At 39.4% G+C, this 26,455-nt stretch overlaps 1 protein-coding gene across 1 annotated transcript; it reads right to left on the bottom strand.

The window, feature by feature from the left end:
• Positions 1-6,433: 6,433 nt before the first annotated feature.
• Positions 6,434-20,737, bottom strand: CLEC2B (C-type lectin domain family 2 member B). Its single transcript, XM_057491286.1, has 6 exons — positions 20,545-20,737; positions 16,904-16,918; positions 11,175-11,365; positions 7,983-8,086; positions 7,203-7,207; positions 6,434-6,543 (listed from the first exon to the last, which is right to left on the bottom strand). The coding sequence occupies exons 1-6, from the start codon at positions 20,735-20,737 to the stop codon at positions 6,434-6,436; spliced, it is 618 nt and encodes a 205-aa protein (XP_057347269.1).
• Positions 20,738-26,455: the final 5,718 nt, after the last annotated feature.

The following is a 26,455-nucleotide window of genomic DNA, read 5'->3' as shown; positions in this document are numbered from 1 at the left end:
GCTCCCTACCTTCTGCAGTCCCAAAGTCCCAGTTTGGGCGTGTAAGTGGAAACGCCTCATCAATGATGGGCTGGAGGGTAGTAGGTCTTCTATTTTCTCCGAGGACATTTTTCCTGGCCTCATTGAGGATGCGCTCTCGCTCTTCGGTTGTGAAGAGGGTGCGGAGCAACTGCTGGCAGTCGTCCTATGTGGGACAATGGGTGAACATAATGGACTCTACCAGACTTATAAGACACTTGGGGTCTTCCGAGAAGGGAGTGTTCTGAGTCCTCTAATTATAAAGGTCACTAGATGAAAAGGGCCAATACTGATATTGCTGAGCTCTGCCCGGACCGCCTGCACCGATGGCACGCATGGGCAGAACCGGTACTGCTTCTTCTGAGGTGGAGGAGGGGGCCTCCCCTTCTTGCTCCCTCGCCCCTCGAGACTTCAACTGCATTCCTCTCACTCTACCTGGCGCCCAGCATGGAGCCAGGGCGGGAGAGCGTGAGGAAGCTCTTTCCGGCCTCCTGCCTTCTCTTGCTGAAGAGTCTGGGGAAGCTGTGGCCACCAGATCTCTGCTGGGCTCTCTAACCTCGTTCTCTACCCCTCTGGCAGCTTCACCCCCTTCTCCTGTGTACGGGGGTGGCTGCTCAATCGGCAGAGGGAGTTAGAGGGGGGAACTGTCAGAGAGAACAGGCGGCGCACTTGGGTGCACAGGGTTTCTGGCCCTATGATCATGATCAGAGGGTTTTAGATCTTCCTCTATGACAGGGGCAACTAGGACGGAGGTTTTTAGTGGGTCAGTGTGAAATTTCCTCACCAAAAAAGGCCTCAGCCAGGAAGGGGGATTCTTGGCCAAATTTTCCCAGACAAGAATATAGGGAAGCTGGTCAGGGTGGCCCTCAGGGTCTGGCCGGGAGATGACGGCTTTGACTTTGCTAATAAGGTCCAGGGAAAGAGACCCCTGGGTCGGCCAGCCTACTCTAAAGGAGGGCCACTCGGCTGAACAAAGGGTCTCAAGCTTACTTTTCTTGATACTAAGACTCATGTTTAGGGCCTGTTCCTTGACCTTCGGAAAGTGGGAAAGGATCAGACCTTTAGGAGTAGCTTGAGTCTGGCCCATGGTGAATAATGCAAGGAAGACAAAAGGCAAAAAGTAGAAGTGCCACTTTAAACAAGATGATGACTGGTGTATGTGCTTGTGGACGGGTGCCTGTCGTTTCACAGTTATTCTTCTGCGGGGGACATGAATTTATCTGGGATTCACGGCTGTGATCCCCTTATCCTGTCACGGGAGTCTTCCAGCGGCTGGCGCCCTAATGGCTCTTAATTGCCCGACCCGTGCCTGCAGGGGAATGATTTAGTGGCAGAAAGGAGGAATGGAGAGAACATGAACAGGAGAGCCTCAGAGTAAGAGAAACTTAAAGGGAAAAGAGCAAAAGGAAATATAAACCAATACACAATAAAACAAGCAACAATAACACCAAACACACACACCACATTTGATCACACTCATTTGGACCGGTCCTTCTCTCACTCTGGTGTGCACCACACTCACTACTTTCAGGATCCTCAAAAACTCTTGTGATTCTCCCAAAAGGCGTCCACTCGGACTGCCACAGGGTGACGAGCTCGGTCCTTTCCTCCTCGGGTGCCAGGTTCCTGCCAATCGGACTTCCCTTCCTAAGGCCGAATCACTCGAACCTTAGGGCCAGGATTGGTTACCTGGACTTCACCCAGGGTCACTAACCTGGGGGCCGGGACTACCAACCCGGACTTCCTTACTCGGGATCACTAACCCGAGACCAGACACAGGATGGCGACTCCCACTTTATACTGGATTTATGCAGACACGAGGGGCGAACCTCGAATTACACTGCCCTGTCCGGACAATCAGACCTTGCCTCCAGCCGTCCCTTGTTCTCCAGGAAGTCGCTCGGATCCCGGACGAGCCCCCAAAATGTTAGGGTTCGGGACTCCAGGGCTTCTCTAGAGAATAAGCCACGCAGGCACGGAGATGTAAATCTAAGCAAAGTCTTTATTCAGCCAGCTAGCTGGGGTCGACAGCACCTCCCCTGACATGCAGGTCGAGTCTGAGCTGTCGACCCCCAAGCAACTTTAGGTATAGATTATATAGGATTTCCACAGCCATTACACCAACGCCTATACATTACTACAACTAATGAAGTTAAAACACACCCCATGCTTTAACCAATAAAGTTGAAACGGGGACTTGCCGCTTGTCTGACTTTCGCACAAGCATCCCTTAACATCTTGTCATGAGTTTCGTCCCCACGAGTTTCATCCCCCTTAGAGTATAGAAACTGGGTGGCTCTCGCTCCAGGGTGTTTCTTGCATTCCTTTACAGTTATGAGAGTCACCTTCAGGGTGACATCTGTATCATTGATCTCCACAATTCTTTGTTGGTTTGTAGTTTTTTAAAAAAATGGTAATAACTTCAGCAGAATGCCAGCAACCATTTTTGCTAATGTTTAAACTAGACTTTACATTCTAGCTTGATTCATAAGCATTAATAAAATGATTAACCAAGATGAAAATAAACACACAAAACTCTATTTGTCCAACAAGTTGTTTTTCTTTGTATCTCTTAAAATGTTTGCTTTTATTTTCTGTCTCTCCATCTAGAATTTAAGCTCCATGTGGGCAATGATTTTTTTCTGTTTGGATTCCTGTTGTGTTTTTTTAATTTAAAGCTGTGCCTGACACATAATAGGTGCTCAATAAATATTGATTGAATAAAATTGGTATGTGCTGCGAAAAATAATTGTGTGATACTTTTGAGAATATAAGGTAGGGGGATTTGATGTCACTGAATTTAGCTTGTACTTCTTTAAATATGTGACAAATGACCTATTATCTGAAGTGAGTAGAATTGGTTAGAAAAAAGAAGAAACCTTCCAAGAGGCCCCAGATAAGTCACTAATAGGTGCAAAAGCCTTTTAGATTTAGTGAGTATGTTATGCTTTTTAAAAATACAAGGAAAGTTAGAGTTATTGAAAGCCAAAAAAGGAAAAGCTGGGTCTGAGAATTTTGAGATGTCTTATGCGTCATGTATTTCTAGTTATTTTTTTCAGCAGCAATTAGAAGCCAATAAAAGGCTTTAATTAGCAGAGTAAATCGGTCAGCTTTGAGTTTTGGAAGCATAACCCTGGCTATCATGTGGGAAAAGGAACATGAGGAAGTGGATTCTTAAGGTAAATTTAGGTGACTGTTAGGCAAGAGATGTTGGGCTAGAATGAAGGCTTTGGAGATAAAGAGAAATGAATCGAAATGCAAACATTAATGGAACTTTTTTTTTTTTTGGTACATACTATAAAATGCATAAATCTGAGTGTACAGCTTGATGAAGTTTGACGTGTATACTCTCATGTAACCATTGCCCAGACCAAGATATCAAACATTCTAATTTTTCCCCCCTTCACTTATTTCACCCATCCCCCCTCCTTCGCTATGGCAACCACCAGTCTGCTGGGACTTGTTGATTGACTAAAAATGGTAATGAGGAAGAAAGCAATGTTAAGGACAATACCAGATTTCTTGTTATGCAACTATTGGATGGTGACTCCATCTAGTGCACTGATAAGGGCTACATTTTGGAGGAAAGTTTCTAAATTAAATTTTAGATATATTCAGATGAGGATGCAACTGAGATGTTGAAGTGGTGTAGGCAGGTAGGTAGGAAATTTGGAATTCACAGGAAGTTTCACTGTTCCATATGTAAACTTGGGATGCTTTAGAGTAGATGTAGACCCAAAATGGTAAAGGAGATTGCCTTGGGAGGCGTACAAAGAAAGAAGAGAAGCCTCGGCTAGAGGAAGGCTGACATATACGGCAGGGACTAAAGAGTGGATTGAAATCAGAGAGAGCAGAGAAGTCAGAGTGAATTCAGTGCACAGAATTCTTGGAAGACAGTATTTGAAGAGGATAAAATAGAAAAGAAATGTTAACCTGCTAGAGAGGACATGTGAGATGTTAACTAAAGCAAGGCCACAGGACACAGCAATACAGATCAGAGCTGATTTGGTGAAAGCTGCTTATGTGGGGTGATAGATTACAAAGAGATCTGACTGAGACGCTGAGAGAATATATTCTCCTTAACTTAAAGAACGGTCTTGTGTCAAAAAAGGGACATTCTAGCTCAAACTCAAATCTGAGAAAGATAGAACACACAAATGAACATAAAGCGATCTTTATAATACAATGTATTCACTTGGTAGGGCTGCCACAGCAAAGTAGTGCAAACAGAGTGGTTTAAAACAGAAATTTATTGTCTCACAGTTCTGGAGGCTGGAAGTCAAAGATCAAGGTGTTGGTTGGTCATGCTCTCTTAGGCTGCTCCTGGAAAGAAACTTTGCTTCTGGAGATAGCTGAATAGGTGATTGGCATTCCTTGGCTAACAGCTACATCACTCCTGTGACAGGGTCATCTTTTCCCTGAGTGTCCTCACATGGTCTTCCCTTGGTGAAGGTCCCTCACTAAATCCAAATTTCCCCTCTTGTAAGGACACTAGTCATAAGGAGATTAGGGGCCATCCTAATGATCTCATCTTACCTATTACATTGCCACGACTCTATTTCCAAATAAGGTCACATTCTGAGGTACTGGGGGTTATGACTTGAACATATCTTTTTGAGAACAACCCATAACAGAGAAGAGTTTTATTGCATCTATGCAAGACTAAGAGGTTACAAAAATTACTACTACCATATGGGATAGAATTAATAGTTTTTTCATGTATGAAATGGTTCTTCACGAGCTTTCAGGTCTGTAGCACCAGGCAGTTAATGCTGGTTACATGACCGCACTGTCTGTGACTCCTGGTTTCCAGGAATTCTCTCCCATGCTGCTGCAGCATGGATGATCACAAATGTAAACCTAACCTAAAATATGATGGAAAATGTGAACAATAATTTTCTAGACTTATGATTTGCCATTCACAACTTTGTAGTGTAAGTGTACAGCAACGCATCTTCTAACCATGTCTTCTTGAATTATTTACAACATAATCCCTACCTTCCTATAAAAAATTTTAGGGAAATTACACTCATGAATTTAGATATAAGAATATTAAAAAAGAAACATCAGAATGAATCTCTAAGTCTGGGGAGAGGAAATCCTAGGGCAAAAGACCTCTAAAAGCCAAAATTAGTCAAAGGGAGAAATAAAGTTTAAAACCCGTTTATTGCTTACAAAACTGCAGTCTGGCCCATCTCTCTCTTCTGCTCCAGCATCAAAAACTGGCCCTCCCCTCCCCACTCAGGTACAGATAAGCCCTCCTTGCCCAGGTAATTACCCATTGATGTGGAGATGAACTTCTCTCCACCCCTGAGGAATGATGCAAATGCACTAAAGGCATACTTCTTTTCACCTCTGAATGCCTATTGATATGCAGATGTACTAAAGCCAGGCAAGATATTTTGGAAATACTACAGTTTTACCCACAGAATCCATCTGGAATGAATATGACATCTTATCATGACCAGGTTGAATTTTATCTAGGAATGCAAAGTACTTATTTAATATTAAGAAAACTTATAGATGTCATTCACCATATTCAAAGGAAGAACATTGAAATAAATGAAGGAAACAAAGGTATATGAGAAATTCAAAAGCTCTTTCTATAAAGATATTCTCTTAGCAAATAGGGTTTAAAAAGAGCTACTTTGGCTGAAAAAAAGGCATTTAAACAAGCCTAGGTATAGCACTACTAAAGTTGAAATGTTAGAAGCATTTTTCTTTAAATGTGAAACAACTCAAGAATGTTCCCATAAACATTTTCCCAGCAGTCTAACCCATCAATTAGACAAGGAATAAGAGTTATAAGATGGAAAAAATAGTAGAGACTATGTTTTATAGTGTTTAAGAGAGACTATGTTTTATAGTGTTTAAGAGAATCCACAAACTATTAGAAATTGAGGATTTTTCAGAATGTATGTTGAGCAGAATATCCAAAGCAATTACATTTCTATATAAAAACAGCTGTTTTGAAATACAGTAAAATTACATAATTGCAATAATAAAAACATTAGATACATATAATGACACATAATAAATATGTAATAACGGTTTAGAAAAACTGTAAGCTATATAAAATTTAAAAATAAATATAAAATAAACATTATAATGCATATATAAGTGATATACTGATAAAATATAATACTAAATATGATTACAAATATGACACACCTAAGATTGACCAATATATTCTTGGAAATTGTATGATTCTTTTGAAATTGACATAGTGAAACAAAGATACAAGCTGTTTGAAAAGTAGAAAAACAAGTTGAAGGAAATTATCAAGACGTGTTATTAGGCTATAAAATTAAAGCAGTGAAATGTTGAAAGTTGTTATTCAGTGGGAAAGAAAAAAAAGGTTACAGATATTAAAATCATTTTACCATTGGGTTTAAGTCCATAATCACTGACTTAATTAGTTAATTTTTTTCCTGCAAATCCATTTTCTTTTGGTGTAGCATCTGGCTGTTGCCACTCCATCATCATTCAGGTAAGCACATTTTTCACTTCCTCTTATATTAAAACCTACAATAGAGAAATTAAAACTATGTACTGGGAGTCCTGTGATTTCTCCCTTGCCCAGTGACACTTTTAAAAAAATTTTATATGTCCAGAGTCCCAAACAGGCGTGCTGTGACCAGTCCTATCTTGTTAGGGTTAAGATATCTATACCATTTTGGTATAGAGTCTCTCTTCTAGAATTTACATTTGTCAAACTGACATTAAGTTAGTTACATGTAGTCAGTAGAACTATCAGGTTTTATAAACCAATAGTTCTTAAGCTGGGGCAATTTGGCCTTCCACTTATCTCCCACATCCCTCAAAAGGGACCCTTAGCAATATCTGAAGACAAAAGTGGGAGGGATTGCTACTGTTTGGTGCATAGAGGCCAGACATGCTGCTAACATTCTATAATACAAGAGAAAGTATCCTTTCTCTGCAACAACAAATGATTCAGTCCAAAATGTGACTTATGTTTTTGTTGAGAAATTCTATATAGACTAAGTGGCTAAGTAGCTGGTAGTCACCATTTAGGGTGGTCATGCTGAGATCATGAGTGCAGTGATCTCAGGTCTTTAGATCCAATTTTCCTTGTCATAAAATGGAAAATACAAAGCCCAGAATAAATTGCACTGTACTGTCAGTGCAAATAAAATCAGGTTGCAATGAACAACAAATTTTACTTGAACTGTCAAAGATATCAGCAAACAGGATGCATGAAACTTGAAGAATAGATATGGAATTGAAGAGGATAGGGTAAAATCAGCAAAAGTTGACTTTTTTTGGTGGGTGAGAGACTGTATATATAAACCTCATGTCTTTATTTTCAAAATAACCAACTAAGAGATCTTCCCTTTTATACCTTGATTTTCAACCTGTTGGATTGACTCTTCAAAGTAATTTCAATATATGATATAATTTTTCCTCACCCTATTTTCCCAACATGCACACAGATGTTGGCCTCTAGAGAAATGTAGCTAATGCACTATAGCTCCAGGCGGGGATGGGTGTTCCTGGCCTGTGACGAATCCCCTATGAAACTGGTGAAACTGAAATATGTCAAGGGAGAGGTATATTGGGAGAAACATTTTTATTGCTCACAGCTTGCTTGAATTCGCTAGCTAGGCCCAGCCCCAATCCCCTTCTCTGGCTGCTGCTCACACTCTGCTCCCTTGGCATGGTCTCTACTTCCTTCCTTCCCCTTCTGGGAGGAACTCCACTGGTGGGTCCTTGGTGACTGACAGATGCTAGAACAATTATGTACCAGAGATGGAGGGGAGGAGAGAATGGCCTTTATCTCTCCAGCCCTTGCCCTGGGGGCTGCAGGAAGTAAACACCTATTGATATGTAAATAAGCTAAGGCTAGACAGAAGATTCTGGAAATTCTGCAGTTTACCCCACATGCACAAATTCTAGAGAAGTTTGCACTGTCTAAATTTAAATAATCCCAGAAAGAAACTCACCACTTGTTAAATAAGGCTCCATTTATCCATTTTGCTGTTTGATCTTCTGTCATTTCCAGCCCAATCCAGTGATCAGAACTGCTTTTGAATCTCCTGTGAAAGTTCTTTAGAGATAAAATAAATTTCATAATTTTATTTGTCAGTTTTTACTACAATCTACCAATCCTCTCTTGCTTTGCAAATTCTGAGGAACAAGGCAACAAGTGCTCAATTCCTGCCTTCACCAAAAAACCCTTATGGGATTTTGACAAAGTATTTTCACCTTCTGACCCTCAGTTTCTTATTTGTGAAACAAAAATGTGAGATAAATTTTCTTTAAGATATTTTTTGATTCCAAATTGATAAGTATTCAATATGTCAATCTATTCCTCCAGGATGTTTAAACTGGAAACTCCTGGAAAGCCAGGAGTTTATTGAGTTCTTGCTCAGCCTTCCTAAGCATCAGATATTTATTATGTTTTTTCACTTCCCAGTAAATAGTAGTATATTGAATTGAATATTATATTGTATTTCAACTTCTCTCCCAAAACTATCACATGTATATGCACACATACACAAGCATGCACACATGTACACACACATTCCCCTTCTATATCCAACTCCTGTAGAATCTAATTCTCAAATTTTATGTTTCTGACAAATATTTTGATTTCTAAAAACATCATTTGGGGAACAATACAATTTTTCCTGATATGTCTCATTTTTTTCCTCCTTATTCATTCATTCAATATTGAAATTTCTTTCTATCTTATAACCTTTACCATAGAATTACATATATAGAAAATCATTGAGTCAACTCAGCTACTAAATAACTGGGAATCCATAAGCTTGACATTGTATCACTCCATGTTTCAATTTAGTGGCAAGTATAAGGGAATTATGACAGACCACAAGGCTATGGTCCATTCCTACCTAATACAGTGCCACTAATAATAACCTTTGGCGTTTTAATATACCATCTTCTGCAGCATTTTATGAATTTATTTGAAAAAAATTGAAAGTCATTGGGCCAGACTTGGTTTTATAAAGGAAAAGATTAATAAAACACTGTCCTTGGATTCACAAGGTTTCACTTATGAGTAAGGACATTTATGTAAACATTGAGTTAGAAAATATTCTACTAGCTAAGGAGAAGATTGTGAGCATAATAAATACAGAGTGAAGTTAGTTTATAGGACATAACACCTGAATTTTCATGGACCATTTACACAAAAGATGTGTTCTAAGAGGTGCATCTGGAAGGCAAGAGTAGAAGATTTCATGACCACTACAGAAGGCAAAGGAGAAGAGGGCAGCTCATAGTCTAGGTTCAGGAAACAGCTTGGCAGAAAAAATGTAAGAGGATGAATTTATTGGAAACCCACAGGATATGTATTATTGGATAACTGGGAAAATCAAGTGAGGTTCAGTAGTTGTGGTGTTGGTGACAGAGGCCTGGGAAATGCATCCTAGAGCCTGTCCTGTGATAAATGCTGTTATTTGCTCAATAAAGGGGATCCCTGTGGCATCTCATTAAAAATCAAGATAATTTTAAATAGGTGAACATAAATATGGAAAATATTTCATAAAATGGGTTTCATGTCACCTTAAGGAAAACATTTTGTAATTTAAGTAAATATATGTAATATTTTAATTAAACTATCTAAAATAAACAGCCCTTACAATTTTTTCTATGCATTACTTTGATCAGCCCTTCCCAGATAGCTTTACTAAACCCAATTTGTCACTTAAATTTTGCCCAGATTATATGGTTGGCATATATAGGCATCTATGGTATTCAAAACACATCAGGACATTATATTTTCAAAGTCTTTTTTCTTGATCCAAACAGTATCATCATCCTCATCTGATATGTTAATGACTATTTTCTTTTTGTTCTATGATATTCCCTATTTTTGTCAGTCTTTGCTGACAAAATTCCTGGAAGTGAAGATTTAAAAAATATTTCATCATGTTATCTCATTACCCCTCAAAAAATTAGCACTTATTATTTTTCTATCTTGCTATAAATTTAGCCTGTTTTTCCCCTTATGAAGAACTGTAAAGGGGAAGTTAAACATTTCTCAGAATGTTCAATTTCAAAAGCCTTTTGAAATGCAGCAGTGAAACTGTTGATTATCAAAGCTCTTCCTGTTAAATTGAACCTGCATCTGTTTGATTTGCTCTGTCAACTCTTAACATTTCTAGGTTTTCACATTTTATTCAGATTTCTATAGCTTTTGATCCTTCCCAGATAGTTTGGTTTCCTTGCACTGATCTATAACTTGCCTCAGCCTGGTTCACATCCATTTAAATTTGAGCCAGTCTTCAGGCAGATTGTATAAATATACTTTCTTCACCACAGCAGTAAGATTAACAATGTTGACTGCTGTCTGTGACACTTTACATTTTAAACACTCCTTAGTTGCACGTTATTTACACACAGAAAATTTTAAATCAAGTCATACTACCTCGTATTGACCTTTTACTTTTCAAGAGACTACACAAAAGTAAAAACATATGCATAACCAATAAACGACTCAGAAAGAAGATTTCACAAGTGCAGAAGTACAGTTTTTCAATCCCTTGTTGAATTTCTTGGAGATTCTCTTTACTCATAGGATTTTTTGCCATGTAAAACAGTATTTATTCAACAAAGATCCACTGAGCTTTTAATTTACTTGCCTTTATGCTACAGCAAAGGAAACAATTTCAAATAAAACATGCTGTCTGCTTACTTGAAACTCATATTCCAGAATAGGGAGATGTTCAGTTACACACTATTGTATTCCTGGTAGTGAGTGCTCAAGTGGAGGCTGCCGTGGGACCCCAGGGACAGGCAACGAAGCAAGACAGAGAAGTCAGGAATGTTCCTCATAGGGAGCGGAGGGGAGAATTCCACTCTTCCTGAGGCAGTTCTCTCTTTGTGGTGAACTGGCTTTAAAAAGTTTATGAATAAAATCTAGCTCTTCTATTGATACTCCTTCAACTATAAAAATAGCTATCAAATCTACTACTTGGCACAAGTATTACACTATCCAAGCAAAACCCACCAGGTTTTTCAACTATATCTCACATGGCATGTTCTGAACATCTTCAGTAATCTGCATATATTCATAGGCATGTGGGTAAAGTTTTAAAAATCATAATAGAATTTGAATATTTCTAATGCCCCAACTCACAATAATTAATAAAGAATGTGTATTAAATTACCATTTCTCCTGTAGTGTCAATCACAGTTAGATCAGCTAGTTGAGTAGAGCAGTTGTGTTTACTTGAGTTCCAATCCCCTTCTTCTTGAGAGAAGTAATAGCATTTATTTTGGAAACCAATCCAATCCTCTGGGCAGAAATACTGAGTTGTATGTGGGATACTCTGAGCTTGTCTACACCAGCAATGCTTAACTGGAAAAGAAACAAATACATATTTTTAGGGCCAGGTGAAATAATATGAGGCCATGTTTTGAGATCACTCAGGAAAAGACAGGCTCGTGATGTAAAAGATTATGATCATGACCAGAATTACTATCTATTATATAACAAGTTGGAAAGCAAATTTCATGTTAGGTTAAATGATAGAAGTTCAGGACTTGAGAGGACACAAATATTCCCTTCAACCCCAACCTCAGGGGTGCACAAAATTTCCTAGAGCAACCAGTGTGAGTTCTCTTGTGTTGATTCACTGTTGCCATTTCTGGGTAAACAAAATATAAAGAAATCCTAGCATTATTTTTGAGTAATAAAATACTAATTTATGTTTGATTGTTAGAATCAAGGACACATGTTTTAATCTGGAAGAAAGCAATGAAAATACCAAAAAAGAATGTATAACTAAAAAAATATATGTTGACTTTCTTGTTGTCAATTAAATACCAATAGCACTGTATGGTTCTGGGTTAACCAATGAAAAGAATCCACATGTGTAACTCCGGGGAGAAAATATATTCCCAGCCCAGGACAAAATACCTTTGAAACCAAATCAGTCAAAGGGAGAACTAAAGTGGGAGAATCCAACATACTGCTCACAAGCAGTCATCCACTTCTGCTCGCCAGTTTCTCTCACGACCCAGATGCAAAAAGGGACCTCACCCAACCCCTGGGGTCCAGATATGCCCTGGTTTCCCCTTGTAATCACCTACTGATATGGGGATGGACTACTTCTCTCCAGCCCCTGGAAAAACCTATTGACATGGAGATGCACTAAGGTCAGGTGAGAGATTCTGGAAATATTGCAATTTTACCCACAACATGAGATTTGGAAGGATGAAGTAAAGCAGAAGCCATTTTTCTTGAGACCTTGGGCATAGAGCTCCCAGGGCTTTTCACAGATTTCCCTTTTGTAGTTTTGGGATTTACATGTGTTAGCTTCTTAGTTTTAACTCTCATCTCCAAGTTCTCCAAGCACATTAGTGCTTCAAGCAAAAACCATTAGTGACTATTTCTCCTCTAGGTATGCAGCCTCCCAGACCATCACTCTTCAGCTCCTCCCAGAGTCATTTTATCCCTAATCCTATGTTAAAATTCTATTTGGTAACACGGGTAGTGTCTATTTTCCTGAACACGCCAGATGAATCCATTTTTGGTACTAAAAGTTGGTCTAAGGGAGAAAAAACTTAAAGATGAGACATGATACTGGTTTTCCAATGTGATTCATTTTAAAGGCATTGATCCAATTACCAGTTGCAAATGGGATGCTGGCAATCTATGGTACATAGAGGTAAAGTGAATAGTTAAATTATCACCTGTAGTCACTTGATGCCAAGTACCTATAGTAAGTAAAACCTTTAACACCTTTCTCTTACTCATTGGTGTAACAGAAGGCAAAAAGTATGAGGATAATGGCATCTGAACATCATGATTAACAAAACTAAGCCAGTTCACATATGCAGAGACCTACATGCAACAACTCCCAAATATACATACATTTAAGTGCACATATAATATTTATCAAAATGCAGGACAATGAAATGGCAATAATAAATTTTAAAAGATTGAAGATGTTTACAGTATATCACCTGATAGCAGTAGAATTGAGCCACATAATAACAAAATAAAATTAGCATAAAAACTAAGCAACGTAATACTAAGTAACTCATGAATCATAGAAAGTAGAAAATATTTTGGAGTGAAAAGTAGTTACATATATTCTGATATATGGATATGTATTTACATATATATCAATCATACATCATATATCATATCATACTAAAATTTATGGGATACAACTAAATTGTGGAACATACCACATTTCCTTAAAGATAAAGGGAGAATTTGGTGGCTTAAATTTATGTTTTAAAAAAAGAAGGAAGACTTTTAAAAAAGACAGTTAATCTATCTCAGAAAGTGATGAAGAATGGTGAATTAAAACCAAAGTGGGGAAAAAAAGACAACATTTTAAATAAAGACCAGAAATCAGTTGAGTGGAAAATTTGTGTGAAATAGAAAATGTCCACAAACTCCTAAGTTGGCTTTTTGAATAATCTAAAATAGGATAGAAAACTAGGAAGACTGATACAAGAAAAAATTAAAAGGGTAGACAAATGAGCAATAAGGGAATAAGAAAAAAGAGAAATTGTTAAAAAACACAACTTAGCAAAACTGTTACAAGTAGTAAGAATGAGTAATAGGCTATCTAGCAAAGAAATTTTATCTTTAATTAAAGTAATTCCACACAAAGAAATCTTCCAGTCCTGATGGCTTCAGTTGTGAATACTTCTCATTATATGGGAAAGACATTAACAACAGTATCTTTTAGAAAATATAGTAAGAGGGAACACTTTCCAGTTCAATTTTGGGGACAAGCATAATTCTGATATCAATATCTGGCAATAATATTATAAAAAAGGGAAATTATACTTCCATCTTTCATGAACATATATAGCTTAAGAAAATGTTAACCAGTTTAATTCAAGAATGTTAAAAGAATAATACATTATGGATAAAAGGAGTTTATTCCAGAAATGAAAAGTTAGCATAGTTTTTAATAGAAGGAGAAAAATCAAAGCTAGTAGAGTACTAATACTACCCAACATCAAGACTTATTATAAAGCTACAGGAATCAAGAGTGTGTGTATTGGTGAAAGACAGACAAATAGATCAATGGAACAGAACAGAGCCCAGAAATATATCAACATAAATAGAATCAACTGAAATTGGGCAAAAATAATATTTTTTAGCAAATGGTGCTGGAACAACTGGACATCCACATGCAAAAAAAGGAATGTAAACACAAATCTTATGATTAACAAAACTAACACAAAATTTGACTCAAAACAGATCAATGACCTAAATGTAAAACACAAAACCAAAAACTCCTACAAGATAACATAGGAGGAAACCTAGATGACCTTGAGTGTGGTGATGACTTTTTAGCTACAGTATTAAAAGCACAATCCATGAAGGTAATGATTGATAAATTGGACCTTATTAAAATTAGAAACTTCTATGAAAGACAGTGTCAAGAGAAGAAGACAAGCCACAGACTGGGAGAAAATATTTACAAAAGACACATCTCATAAAGGCCTGTTATTGAAATATATAAAGGACTCAAAACTCGTGGAGCAACAGAACTCTCATTTATTGTCAGTGGGAATGCAAAAATGGTGTAGGTATTTCGGAGCACAGTCCGGTGGTTTCTTAGGAAATGAAACATACTCTGACCATACAATCCAGCAATTGCATTCCTTGGTACTTACCCAACAGAGTTGAGACTTACAACACACAAAAACATGCACAAGGATGTTAATGCAACTTTATTCATAACTGCCGAAAAATGGAACAACCAAGATGTCTTTCAGTAGGCAAATGTATAAATAAACTGATATGTATACACTATGGAATATTATTCAGTGCAAAAAGGAAATGAGTTATCAAGCCATGAAAAGACACAGGAGATCCTTAGATGCATATTACTAAGTTTAAGAAGCCAGTCTAAAAAAGTTACACACTGTATGATTCCAAGTATATGACATTCTGGAAAAAATAAAACTATGGAGATGGTAAAAGGATCAGCAGTTGCCAGTGGTTAGGGTGGAGGGGAGATGAATAGGTGGAGCACCTTTTAGGGAGGTGAAAATACTCTGTAGGAGACCTTAATGAAGGATACATGTCATGCACATTTTTCCAAACTCATAGAATACACAACACCAGGAGTGAATTGTGAACTATGGACTTTTCAATAAATTGCTCCAAAATGGAAGACTATGTTAATGAAAAAAATTTACATCTTGATTACTATATCTCATAGTAACAGCCAATTTCAAAAGGATTATAGATCTGAAGGTGAAATAAACATAAATATCTAAAAACATAATAAATCTTACAATAGAAACTCTAGAGTAATATCTTCATGCCATTGGAATACAGCAAACTTCCTAAACAGGATGCAAGATGTAGTAATGATAGAGAAAAAAATAAAAACTAAAATTATCTCAAAATTAAGAACTGCTGTTCACTAAAGACATCATAAGGAGGATACATTTTAGCTTTGTAGTGGAAGAAGATTTTTACTATACTTAATATTTACATAGAAGATATTTATAATAGGAGTATTAATATTTACATAGAAGATATTTATAATAGGAGTAGAAAATATTTTTATCTAGTATATTGAAGACCTCTTATGAATCAAACAAAATAGGAGAGCTAATGCAATAAAAATATGAGCAAAATATTTGAACTTGACCATTACGAAATATGGTGGCTAAATGAGCAGTTTGTTTTAAAAACAAAAAGGAGTCAAACACTATTGTTCATCAGGAAACTGTCAACCAAAGCCACAATAAGGGACCAACACACTCAGCAGAATGGCAAAATGGGTAATACTGACAGCAAAGTGTTGACAACTATGATGAGCAACTGGCATTCTCATACACTTTTGGTTGGTTTATCTACTATCCATGGTATTATTTACTAAAGCTGACTTATGCATACTCCATGGCTTAACAATTCTTCTCAGAAGTATATCCCAAATGATATCCATTATTCACAAAAGGCTAAAAGCATAAGGATGTTCAGAGCAGCACAAATTTGCAGTAGTCAAAAAGTGGCACAATCCAAATGTCCATCAAAAGTAGAAGGGTGAATTCTTTAATATATGGCATGGATACTCTGCAGCAAGGATCTGCAAACTACAACCCAAGGCAAATTCAGAGCTAAAAATGTGTTTACACTTCAAAATGATCAAGAGAATAAAAAACAATGAAAAGTCAAAATAGACAGAAAACATTCTTTGATACATGAAATTATCAGGCTCATTTTTATGGAAACACAACCATGCTTAATTGTTTATGTAAATCACCTAACATGTCTGTGGCTGGCTGGTTTGCACTGCAAATACAGAGTAGGTAGGGTAGTTGCAACAGAGATTATATGACTAACAAAGTTTATGTTATTTACTGTTTGTAAAAATTGTATAGAAACTTTTCTGCCTTCCATGAACTTTGCTGCATGCCATGACATGGAAGCTTCATACAAACATAATGTGGAACAAAAGAAACAAGATGCAAAGGATGCTTGTGAATTGCACGATTTAATTTACATACAAGTTTTTTAATGGGAGAAACTAACCTATGCAACAGAAGTCAAAACAGTTATTGCCCTTAACATGAGAATGCTGGATGGAATGTGAGATGATCAGGGTGAGTAATTTTGTCATAATAATTTTGCATCTCCCAATGCTTTAGGTTGGTCTGTAATTCATAATAATTCATTCATTGATGCCCACTAATTATATCATGAACAATGGGAAGGGAGTGAGGATAATAAGAAAATATCATGAGTGAGACACAAAGGAAAAGGACTGTACAAAAGGAAGCTCTAAAAAAGAAAAAAAAGTAAGTGAAGAAATAAAGGATCTTATTTACTCACCCAAAGTAATAGTTGTAGGTGGTATTGATACAATTAGTAATACAACAACAGTACAATATATTAAATACCACTTACACTTGTTCTTAACACCTGAAAAAGAAAAAAAAAACACACTTAGATGAAGAAATAGGTAAAAGACTAAATTTGCATTCATAACCATACCTAACAAACTTCTCTAGGCAATTTATTCTGAAGTTTCACAAGGAAATAACACAAAACATACATATTCTGTTCTATGTGAAAAATCACTTTTTCCTTTTGGTTGGAATTTCTCAGGACCTCCTTATAGCCAATTCAAATGTTTCCATGGATTTTAATGTCATAGTCCAAGGAATCAAATATGTATGACTCTTTAAAAAATTTCCCCAGGCCTGGAGCCACTCCTAGGACTTCAGTATCCTTTATGGTGAAATATCAGCACATCCTAAACATTCCTTGAATGTTTCTAAGATCTACATTCTAAATGATGAAAAGTTTATTTGAGAGGATAGATAGCAGAGCATATTTGAAAGTTCATAGACTTACAAGTTCACAGAATCAGTCAAAGGACCTGAGATTCAGATTTTTGCACAAACCAGTGAAGGGAACTTGGGCAAGTAATTTTCTTTCCTGGTCCTGTATTTCTTTTGTCTGCAAAGTCAGTAGAACAGAATAAATCTTCAGTGAGAAATTATTTTTCTTTTACTTAGTGCCCATTTAGGGAAAAAAATATGGTACATAAGTTTTCTGAAATGAAACATTGTTATTTTATATATTATGAAAAACTCATAAAGTTTTATGAAACAAAAAATTATGGAAGTTACTTTAAGATAAACTTTAAACTTATTGAGAGCACATATGATTCCTATCTTTTTTAACTAGTAAAGAACTAGTTATTTCTTTGTTAAGAGAACTTTTTTCCTTAGTGGATGTATTAAAGAAATGAAATTGAAACTGCATGTAACTTTATACCACTTAGAGTTTACCAGCAATATATTGGGGTTACATCCTTCCATCCACGTATCTTCCTAATCCTATTTTCACTCATACTCTCCCTACCAAATACACGTATTTGTAAGTGAATACAATTTTCATGTATCCATTGTTTTATATTCTAGTGTTTTCGGTGAGCGAATTGCTCTTCCCATGTGTGGTTGACTGTTAAAATTGGCCCTCAATGGATCATGCCTCCATGCGTCCATCACTGCTTTGACATGCGATCTTGCTGTTTCTCCTATCAAGAGGTATACTGTGTTTCCTGACGCTTGAGCATGAACTGGCCTTGGGCATTGCTTTGACCACAGAATGTGGTGGAAGTGACACTCCGGGACTTTGAAGCCCTGGTCTAAGAGACCTCATAATTTTTACTTTCAATTTCCTGGAGCCCAGCCACCATCTAAAGAAGTCTCCGAGAGAGAGAGAGAGAGAGAGAGAGAGAGACAATAAGGAGGATGAACAGCTGAATTCAATCACTAAGGCTCAAGTCTGTGAGTGATGACATTTTGGATCCCCCATCCCTACCCAAATACACCAAACGGCATAACACAGAGAAGGCATGAGCCATCCCCCTGAAACTAGTCCACATTCCTAACCCACAGAACCATGAGCAATACAATGAATATTGTTTTAATATACTGAACATTGGGGTAGTTGTTCATTTAGAGCAACAGCTAAATTTACACATCATGTAAAAGAATAATTTGACATTACCATTTTATGAGTTGCTAATAATCTTTGGCTATATATACTGTTAGAAAAGACAGAACACACTAATCCTCTTCTGATGGATATTTAGGCTGTTCATCCCCTTTTAAACCAGAACTAGAACAAGTGTAGTTTAAATGTATCTTACGTACATATCTAATTACCTTTTAAGAAAAATTTTCAAAAACAAATTGGCATTTATTGGTTTAATGTTCTTCCAAAAGTATGGTACTAATCTACATTATTATGAGTAGTACACAAACATATTGGTACCCATAAGAATTTTAAATGATTCTATAAAGTATCACAAGGAGGAAGAGGGAAAGTGGCAAAAAGAAAATCAGCATTGTTTTTGAGCCACCAAACTGTTATTTCATCTGTCTGAGAAATATGTTTATGAAGTTAAGTCTAAACTTGTATATTTCTGCTATAGTTCTGAAAAGTCTTGTAATTAGCTGTGCATTTTTTCTGACTATCTAGAATTTCAAAGCTTCAAAATAAGCATGAACTGAAGTATCTGCCATGCTTCACCTTTGAACCAGCGCTGCTGTTATTTATTTAGTAAAATCTTTACTAATCACCTATTATGTGCTAGTTTTCATAAATATAACAGCAAGCCAAAAAGACATAATCCATGCTTTCTTGGAACTTGCATTGAGTGGAAAAGACTTACAATAAACTGATAAAAATTAATTAAAAAATTATAAATTGCAACAAGTGCTGGAAAGACAATAAACAGGGCACTCTGACTGAGCAAGTGGATTGATCAAAAGAATAGTTGGAAGGGCCACTCTGTGAAAATGACATTAAAACCAGGACGTAAAATATGAATAGTGCCCATCTACATGGAATAAATAAGAGAAAGCATTTCAAGCAGAGACCAGCACGTGGAAGTGCCTTAAGCCAGGAAAGAACTTTAAAGAATGTGGCAAATTACAGCAAACTGACTTGGTCAGAGACATGACCAAGAGTAATGACTATTTGGGAGCAAAATGATGCTAAGATGCTTTGAAAGCCTTGGGGAAGAACCTGATTTTCTTCTAAGTATAATAGGAAGCCATTGAATTATTTTAGGTAGGTTGTTTGGCATTACCAGACTTATATTTTTAAAAGTTCTCTACTGGTAGGGAGATTATTTAGGAGCTATTACTCTAGCCAATCAAATTATGGTGATCTCTTAAACAGCGTAGTAGCAGTGGAGAGATAAGAAAGGAGCACATGGAGGTGATCAGTGCACCCAGCAGAGTGATTTTAAGGAGCAATGCAGAAGGACGTCGGACTGGTGGAAGTAGGCAAGTGAAGGACACACACAGGCTCTCAGGGAACTTTTGCTTTGGGAATGAGGAGCAGACAGAGTGTAGTTATTTAGAATGAGATGAATGGTTCTGGTAAGATTTTTTTTTAAGATATAACAAAAATGTCTCTATGCATTTAGTGATGATTGAGTGTGAAAGGAATAGATTGCTGACATAGGCAGGAGGGGGAGGGAAGATTAAATTAAAAAGAACAGTTCTTGCATAGGCTAGAAGGGTTGCGGTCTGAAGTACAAATGGGGGGATTGCTCCTACATAAGAGAAATGACCTGACCTCTGAGGTAGCAAAGATCAAAAAGGAGAAACAAAGCACACATTTGTCTTTTCAGCCTTTGGTGTTGTATATACTTCAGAACTTGATCCAGGCTCTTTATTTCCAATGACATTTTAAAATCACCTTCCAATATCATCTTATTAATTTATTTAATTCCCTATTTGTATTCTTCAATTGGATTTTGAGATGAGTTATTTCAGAAAGAGTATTTAAATATTTTTGACACACAGTAGAAAATGTAAAAAATTAAATTAGTAATAGTTCTATTTTGCGAAATTTGGAATTCAACTGCCTAGAAGTGCAGTAAACAGGAATATGGTGCAGTGGTCACTGAAGGGAGATGGCACAAGAGGATGTTGCCAGGCAACACATTTAACTAGTGTCCAGTGTGTATGACCAGAGTAAGATCTGGGGCTGAGTTTGTCACCCAGCAACATTTCCCTAACCAGTCTCGCCTCCGGCGGCTACTGCGCTGAGCTTGTGGAGTCGGTGCTCCCCACCAGATGCCCAGTTGCCCGAGAAATCAGGGGAGCTAGAGATGTTCCCTCCTGGACCAAGCATTTTGATGTACAAGTACCTAGGCTTCAGTTTTGTTCCATTGTTCCTGTTGTGCTGTTTCTGCCCCCAGATCTGCAACATGGGGAACTTGCTGAAGTCTCTAACTGGCTCTCAAGCTTTCAGCATCCTGTGAGGTCTTGCAATGTGCCTGCAAGTGGGTGTGATTTTCCTTGCGTCAGGGCTTCTCAGCTATCGTGCAAACCCACCCTCTGCCTTCTGCAATTTGTAAAAAAGCTTTAGCCTACTTGTTATAACAACTAAAGTGAATTGAATATTGACATCATGTAAATAAGCCCTGTTTGTCCTTGGAGGGGCCTTTCTTTCCTTAGATTTCAACTTAGTTGACTGTCCAGTGACCTCAGATCTCTGATGGGTTTAAGAAAAGTTACAAAGTTACAGATTATATTAGCTCTGCTTTGCTGTCCTAGGAGCAGGAGTGACGTACTTCTCAGCTTTCTCCATGCTAAGTGGAACTGAGCCTTCCCCTTCACAGCTGTCTCTCCGTGATCCCGCCTGCAGCCCTCACAGGTTGAAGTCTCCGCTCAGCTAGAGAGGAATAAATGTCAGCCACACTGCGGAGTCAAGGGTAGGATGAGAGTAAAGAATCAACTCACCCAATACTGATTTGCTTCCGCTTTAGCTCCTGGCGATCTCCAAAGTCATGCTTGAGACAGTTTGGATAGCGTCCTGAAGCGAGGACTCGGGGGACAGGCTTGGACACATCCTGCAGTCAGACATTGCGAGGGGGCTGGTGGGGCGAAAATGCTGAGGCAGCAGAATAGGGGAGAAGCAAGTTGGCCCCAGGGTGTAATGCTGTGACCAAAATGCTTAGAATGCGGCCCTTAGCACTGCCTACAGAGACCCTGCGGATCCCGCAGCCACGCAGCTGAAACGCTGGGGGCAGGGGCACTGTGCTCCCCCTGGAGTCTGACATCCGGACGTGCCAGATCACTGTGCGGGCCGCCGGCGTGTGGTAGCTGAGAGGAGAGCCAAGCCGCTGCCATTGCCTCTGCATCGGTGCTGCTGTCCCCTAGTAAACAGGCTCCCAGGAAAACTACTTACCTCCCTGTGAGTTAAGATCATCTATAAAAGCATTCAAAGGATACACTGAAAATACAGTCTTTTTTGAACTTGGTGAGACACATTTTGTTGAATGAAAGAGAAGAATTCAGATTGGACTGGATTTTTTAGACTCTAGGTAGAGGGAGATGTGTGTGTGTGTGTGTGTGTGTGTGAGAGAGAGAGACATTTGAGAAATAGGAGAAAACTGAGCTTTACAAAGAATCAGGACACTGATCCAGACACGGATTTGCCTTCCTTACACTCAATGCATGAGCAGCACCATCAGTTGTAGATTTACAGGGTGATTCATTGTTCTCCATGGCATTCCTTATGACACGGCTTCTGACCAAAACATTCATTTCAAGGCACAAGTAGTGGGACAATGACAATTCACTGGACTTCGTACATGCCCCCCACCCAAGATCAATGAATTTAGTTGAGCAGAGGAATGACTTAAATGCTCTGTAAGACTTAATGATGTGATAATCTGGGAGACAATACTTTAGAGGATTGAAGTGCTCCCTTATAACAATTGTATAAATAGCCATCAACATATGGTGTCAGCCCCTATGCCCGGAATGTTGTTGTCTGGGAGCTGACACGCGACAAGAGGAGTAGCTGTTTGGTGTATTATTATTATTAGGCAGAAACCCACGTGGTGAAATTTTGCTGTTTGTTTACCAAACTACGTGTTCATGTGTTTGGTGATCTGGAGCCGAAGGTTGCAATGTTTCTACTAAGAACATAATCACGATTCTGTTAAACTGCCAGTTGGGACAGGTCACTACTGGCCATTGTGCGTCCCTCATGTCTCTACAACAGGTTCAAGGAGACAGATTCAAATACTAAGTACAACTTGGGCTGTGTCTGGGCAATGGGACAGGCAGGTTGATACCTGGAGCTGAAGGAACAGCTGAGGCGACTCCCTGGTCCCTCATTAGAGGGCAATAGGGAGCTGCAGTAGCCCTTCACAAACAGGACTAAGAAGGAGTGCAGTCCTGTGAGGATGGACATGTGGGTTAGATTGTGATAAAGACGGTGCTGGAAGAAGGTAAGGGGAGTACGAGATTTGTGGTATGAATAGAAAGCTCTGATCCCAGCTTCGACCACGTGATCGGCTCTATGTGGAGAGACTGAACTACTATGATTCTTTTGTAACTGGATTTTTTCACTTTCCATCTGCCTACACAACCCTGCTACCCTATTTGAATTGGATTAGTGATAGTTAATATTTTAGGCCCTCTGATAGTGAATTTTATGTGTCCACTTGAACTGGGCCAAAGGAAGCCCAGATAGCTGGAAAAGCATTATTTCTGGGTGTGTTTGTAAGGGTGTTTCCAGAAGAAATTAGCACATAAAAAGACTGAGTAAAGATTATCTTCACCAGTGAAGGTGACATCCAATCTGTTAAGGGCCTCCACAGAACAAAAAAGCAGAGGAAAGGCAGATTCTCTCTCTGAGCTGGGGTCTTTTCCTATCTTCTCTCTATCTTCTCAGGCTCAGGCTTCCAGAGTCAGGCAGACTTTCCACTGGTCGGCTCCCCAACCCCCCACCAACCCCAGTTCTCAGGTCTAAGGGCTCAGACTGAATTACACCACTGTCTTTCTTGGTTCTTCAACTTGCAGACAACAGATCTTGGGACTTCTTGGTCTCCACAGCCATATGAGACATTTCCTATAATAAATCATGTATATGTATGTGAATATGTGTATGTGTATATAGGTAAATATATATGTGAAAATATATGTATATACATATGTCTATATAGGTAAAATGTGTGTGTGTGTGTGTGTGTGTGTGTGTATCTTCTATTGATTCTGTTTCTCTGGAGAAATCTGCCTAATACAGGTTTCTTTGTAGGTATGACAGAATTGATATTTACGCACAATGATGGGGTAGCAATAGGATTTTGTCAGAAGGCAAAAGAGATTAGCCATGTTAGATATTCCAGACCTACTCTCCACCATTCTCTTCCCTTTGCAGGGCCCGAGACAGCTGACTCCTATGCACAGGGTCACTGGACACTCTTTTCCTGCAGCTGTTTGGTGGAAAATAGGAAGACTTGGGAAAGGTGTGAAGGCGGGAGAGCACCCCCGACAGGGCTGGGACAGGGCGATGCAGTTTCCTGCCTAAAACTGAACCCCCAAGGGGGCCCCTGCTGCAGTTACAGCCCCTGCGGCTCCCGTCAGATGCCACAGAAGCCTTGCCTCTCAAGCTGGTCTCAGACCCGGTTTCCCACAGCAGCTACCTGGGGGTGTTTCACTTCCTTCTTTGTTTCCTTTGAGCCCATCCATGTCTTGCAATTTGTCCCATTATTCTGTTCTCTTCAAACTCCTTTTAAAAAATGTATATACTTGATTTTCTCTTTGGATGCTGACTGTGGGTCTCTTTTTTCAGCCTGAGTGTATGACTTCATGTGGTCACTCGTCTTCAATTATACGACTCTGATGGTATATGTCTCAGAATTTTTGCCACTGGGCACACTTCTCATCACCCATCTCTATTTCTTTCCCTTCTTTCCATTATAATAACACACACAAATATAGTTAATCCAGGTATTGGATAATTTAACTATCACGTACATTTGTTATTGGAAAACATTTGCAGTTACATTTGAAGATCATCTCTCAGAATTTGACTGGAATCAAGACTAACATAATTCTGAGGAGATCAACTTGCTAAATCATCCTAGATCTCAGTTTATTTATGTGGAAATAAATGTTTTATTTACTATAAAATGTTTTCTAAAGATCTGGTGTGGGGAAAATGGAATTTTCTCACCAGGATTCCTGCCAGGCCTTAATAGGTTTCCTGTCTGCACATCTATGGGATGTTTTACTGGGGGCAGAGTGGCAGGTCAGTCACGGGATGGCCATCAGGGTAGGGGTGGGGAAGGAACAAGCATTCTCCCCTCCCCCCCTGTTCCTGGCACGTAACTGATCAGGTGCCCACCACTCACCAGGTGTCCCCCCAGAGTTCCTCCTGGTGTGCGAAGGGGGCTGGAGGAGGGTGGCTGGGGGAGAGAGCTTGGGGGCCATCCAGGAGGGGGGTCCCATCTAGTGTAAGGGAGGAGACACTGAGCCGTGAGAATAAACCCCTTTAATTCCCAACTTGTTGCCCTTGCCTTTTCTTTGGTCTCATCGTTTTCAGAGGGAACTTCCCTTGGGCGGGGAACCCCTCGGGGAACCCCTCCCTCCTCTCAGAGCTACATTATTGTTGCCGTTGGCAGGATTCAGTGAAACCAAAGGGCTGTCATGGGAGGATTGCTTCAGCGGCTGCCCCTGTGGATGGCGGGGAGACACCAGGGATCCCTCAGTAGGGATTTGGCCTGGGGTGATTTGCCTCCTAGACAAGTGGGCACCTCCTGAGAACTGGGGAGAGATGGAGAAGCCTGAGGTAGTGAAGTTGGCCCTCTGAAAAACTGGGGACTCCTTAAGGAAACTGAGTGCCCATGAGGCGGCAGGAACTGTGGGTGGATGTTTCTTAGTTTGGGGAAAGGTTATTGAGGAGAGAGATGCACTTCAGCAGAAAATGGCAGAATGGGAATGAAAGTTGTGGGATGCCGTGAGGAATGAAAGCAAGCTGTTAAAAACAGATTGCACTGCTGAGAGGTACTAGTGGTGCGGGAAGGGACATCAGGAGAATGCAGGCTGCAACACGCCGTGGGGGAGGTGAAGGATGGGGTAGTGCCTCCAGCTCCAGAAGTAGTAGAAGAGACATCAGCAAAGGAGGAGCCAGGGGAGGGTGAGGGGGTGGGGCCAGGTGCTGGAGCCCCTCCACCCGGTTATAGTTAAGAAAGTAAAAACGGAACAACAGTGGGTCCCTCAGGCAGAGGTTCAGCCTCCCCCCGGCTGTGGAGCACTCCGTGCTCTGCCCCTGTACCCAGGCAGAGTTGGAGGATTTGAGCTCCCAGTTTGGCAGAGGCCTTGGGAGCCTATGTCAACCTGGCCTTTGCACCTTTGGGACTCAGGAGTAAATGGAATTATTTTGTCTATGTCAGAAATGGGGGAGCTGGCTTCCCCGATGACTCACCCCTGTCTCTGGCAGGGATTACAAAATGCTCACCAGGCCCCAGGGAACCATGTGCTTCTCCACTGGGTAACTGCCGGGCTCCAGGCCATAGGCCTGATCAAGGTGATTTGCCATCTTTGCCCACTAGATGGCAGACGTATGCTGAGCTCCAACAGGTGTTACAGGAGTTGGGCCTGAAGAATATCATTTATAATATAGAACATCAGGGTCCAGATGAGTTGTTCATCATGAGAATGAGAAATCTGGCGCTCCAAACAGCTCCCCCATCTCTCTTTGGGTCCCTAGTGACTATTCTTGCCCCTCACTTAGGGCAACCCATAAGTGAGGTTACTCGTCCTGAAGCTGATCAGGGAAAGGTTGAAACACTGAGAACACAAAGGAAATATGGTCTGCTACTAAGCAAGAAGGTTTAAAGGGTCCTGTGAGGGTCTTGAGGACCCAGATGTAGGTCGATTTGATAAAGGCGGAGGCAGTAAAAGAGAAAGAAGATGGGCAGCCCAGTAAAATCTTGCTAGAGCTGCGGCAACAATTAAAGCCAGAGCAGTTCTAGCCACTGAGGTCCAAGAAATGGAAGTTGCAGGCAAAGTCACATGTCCAGCCTGTGTGTCTGCAGGACGTCCTGGGGGAGGGTATACAGACCCCACCTAGACCCTTGCCAGATGGTGATTGGGCAATTGGGTGTTATGGTTTGACTGAGGGGAGTGT

The sequence above is a fragment of the Manis pentadactyla genome, chromosome 14 (genome assembly GCF_030020395.1).
Source record: "Manis pentadactyla isolate mManPen7 chromosome 14, mManPen7.hap1, whole genome shotgun sequence".
In the NCBI taxonomy this organism is placed as follows: domain Eukaryota; kingdom Metazoa; phylum Chordata; class Mammalia; order Pholidota; family Manidae; genus Manis; species Manis pentadactyla.
This window is presented reverse-complemented; position numbering and strand designations above follow the sequence as displayed.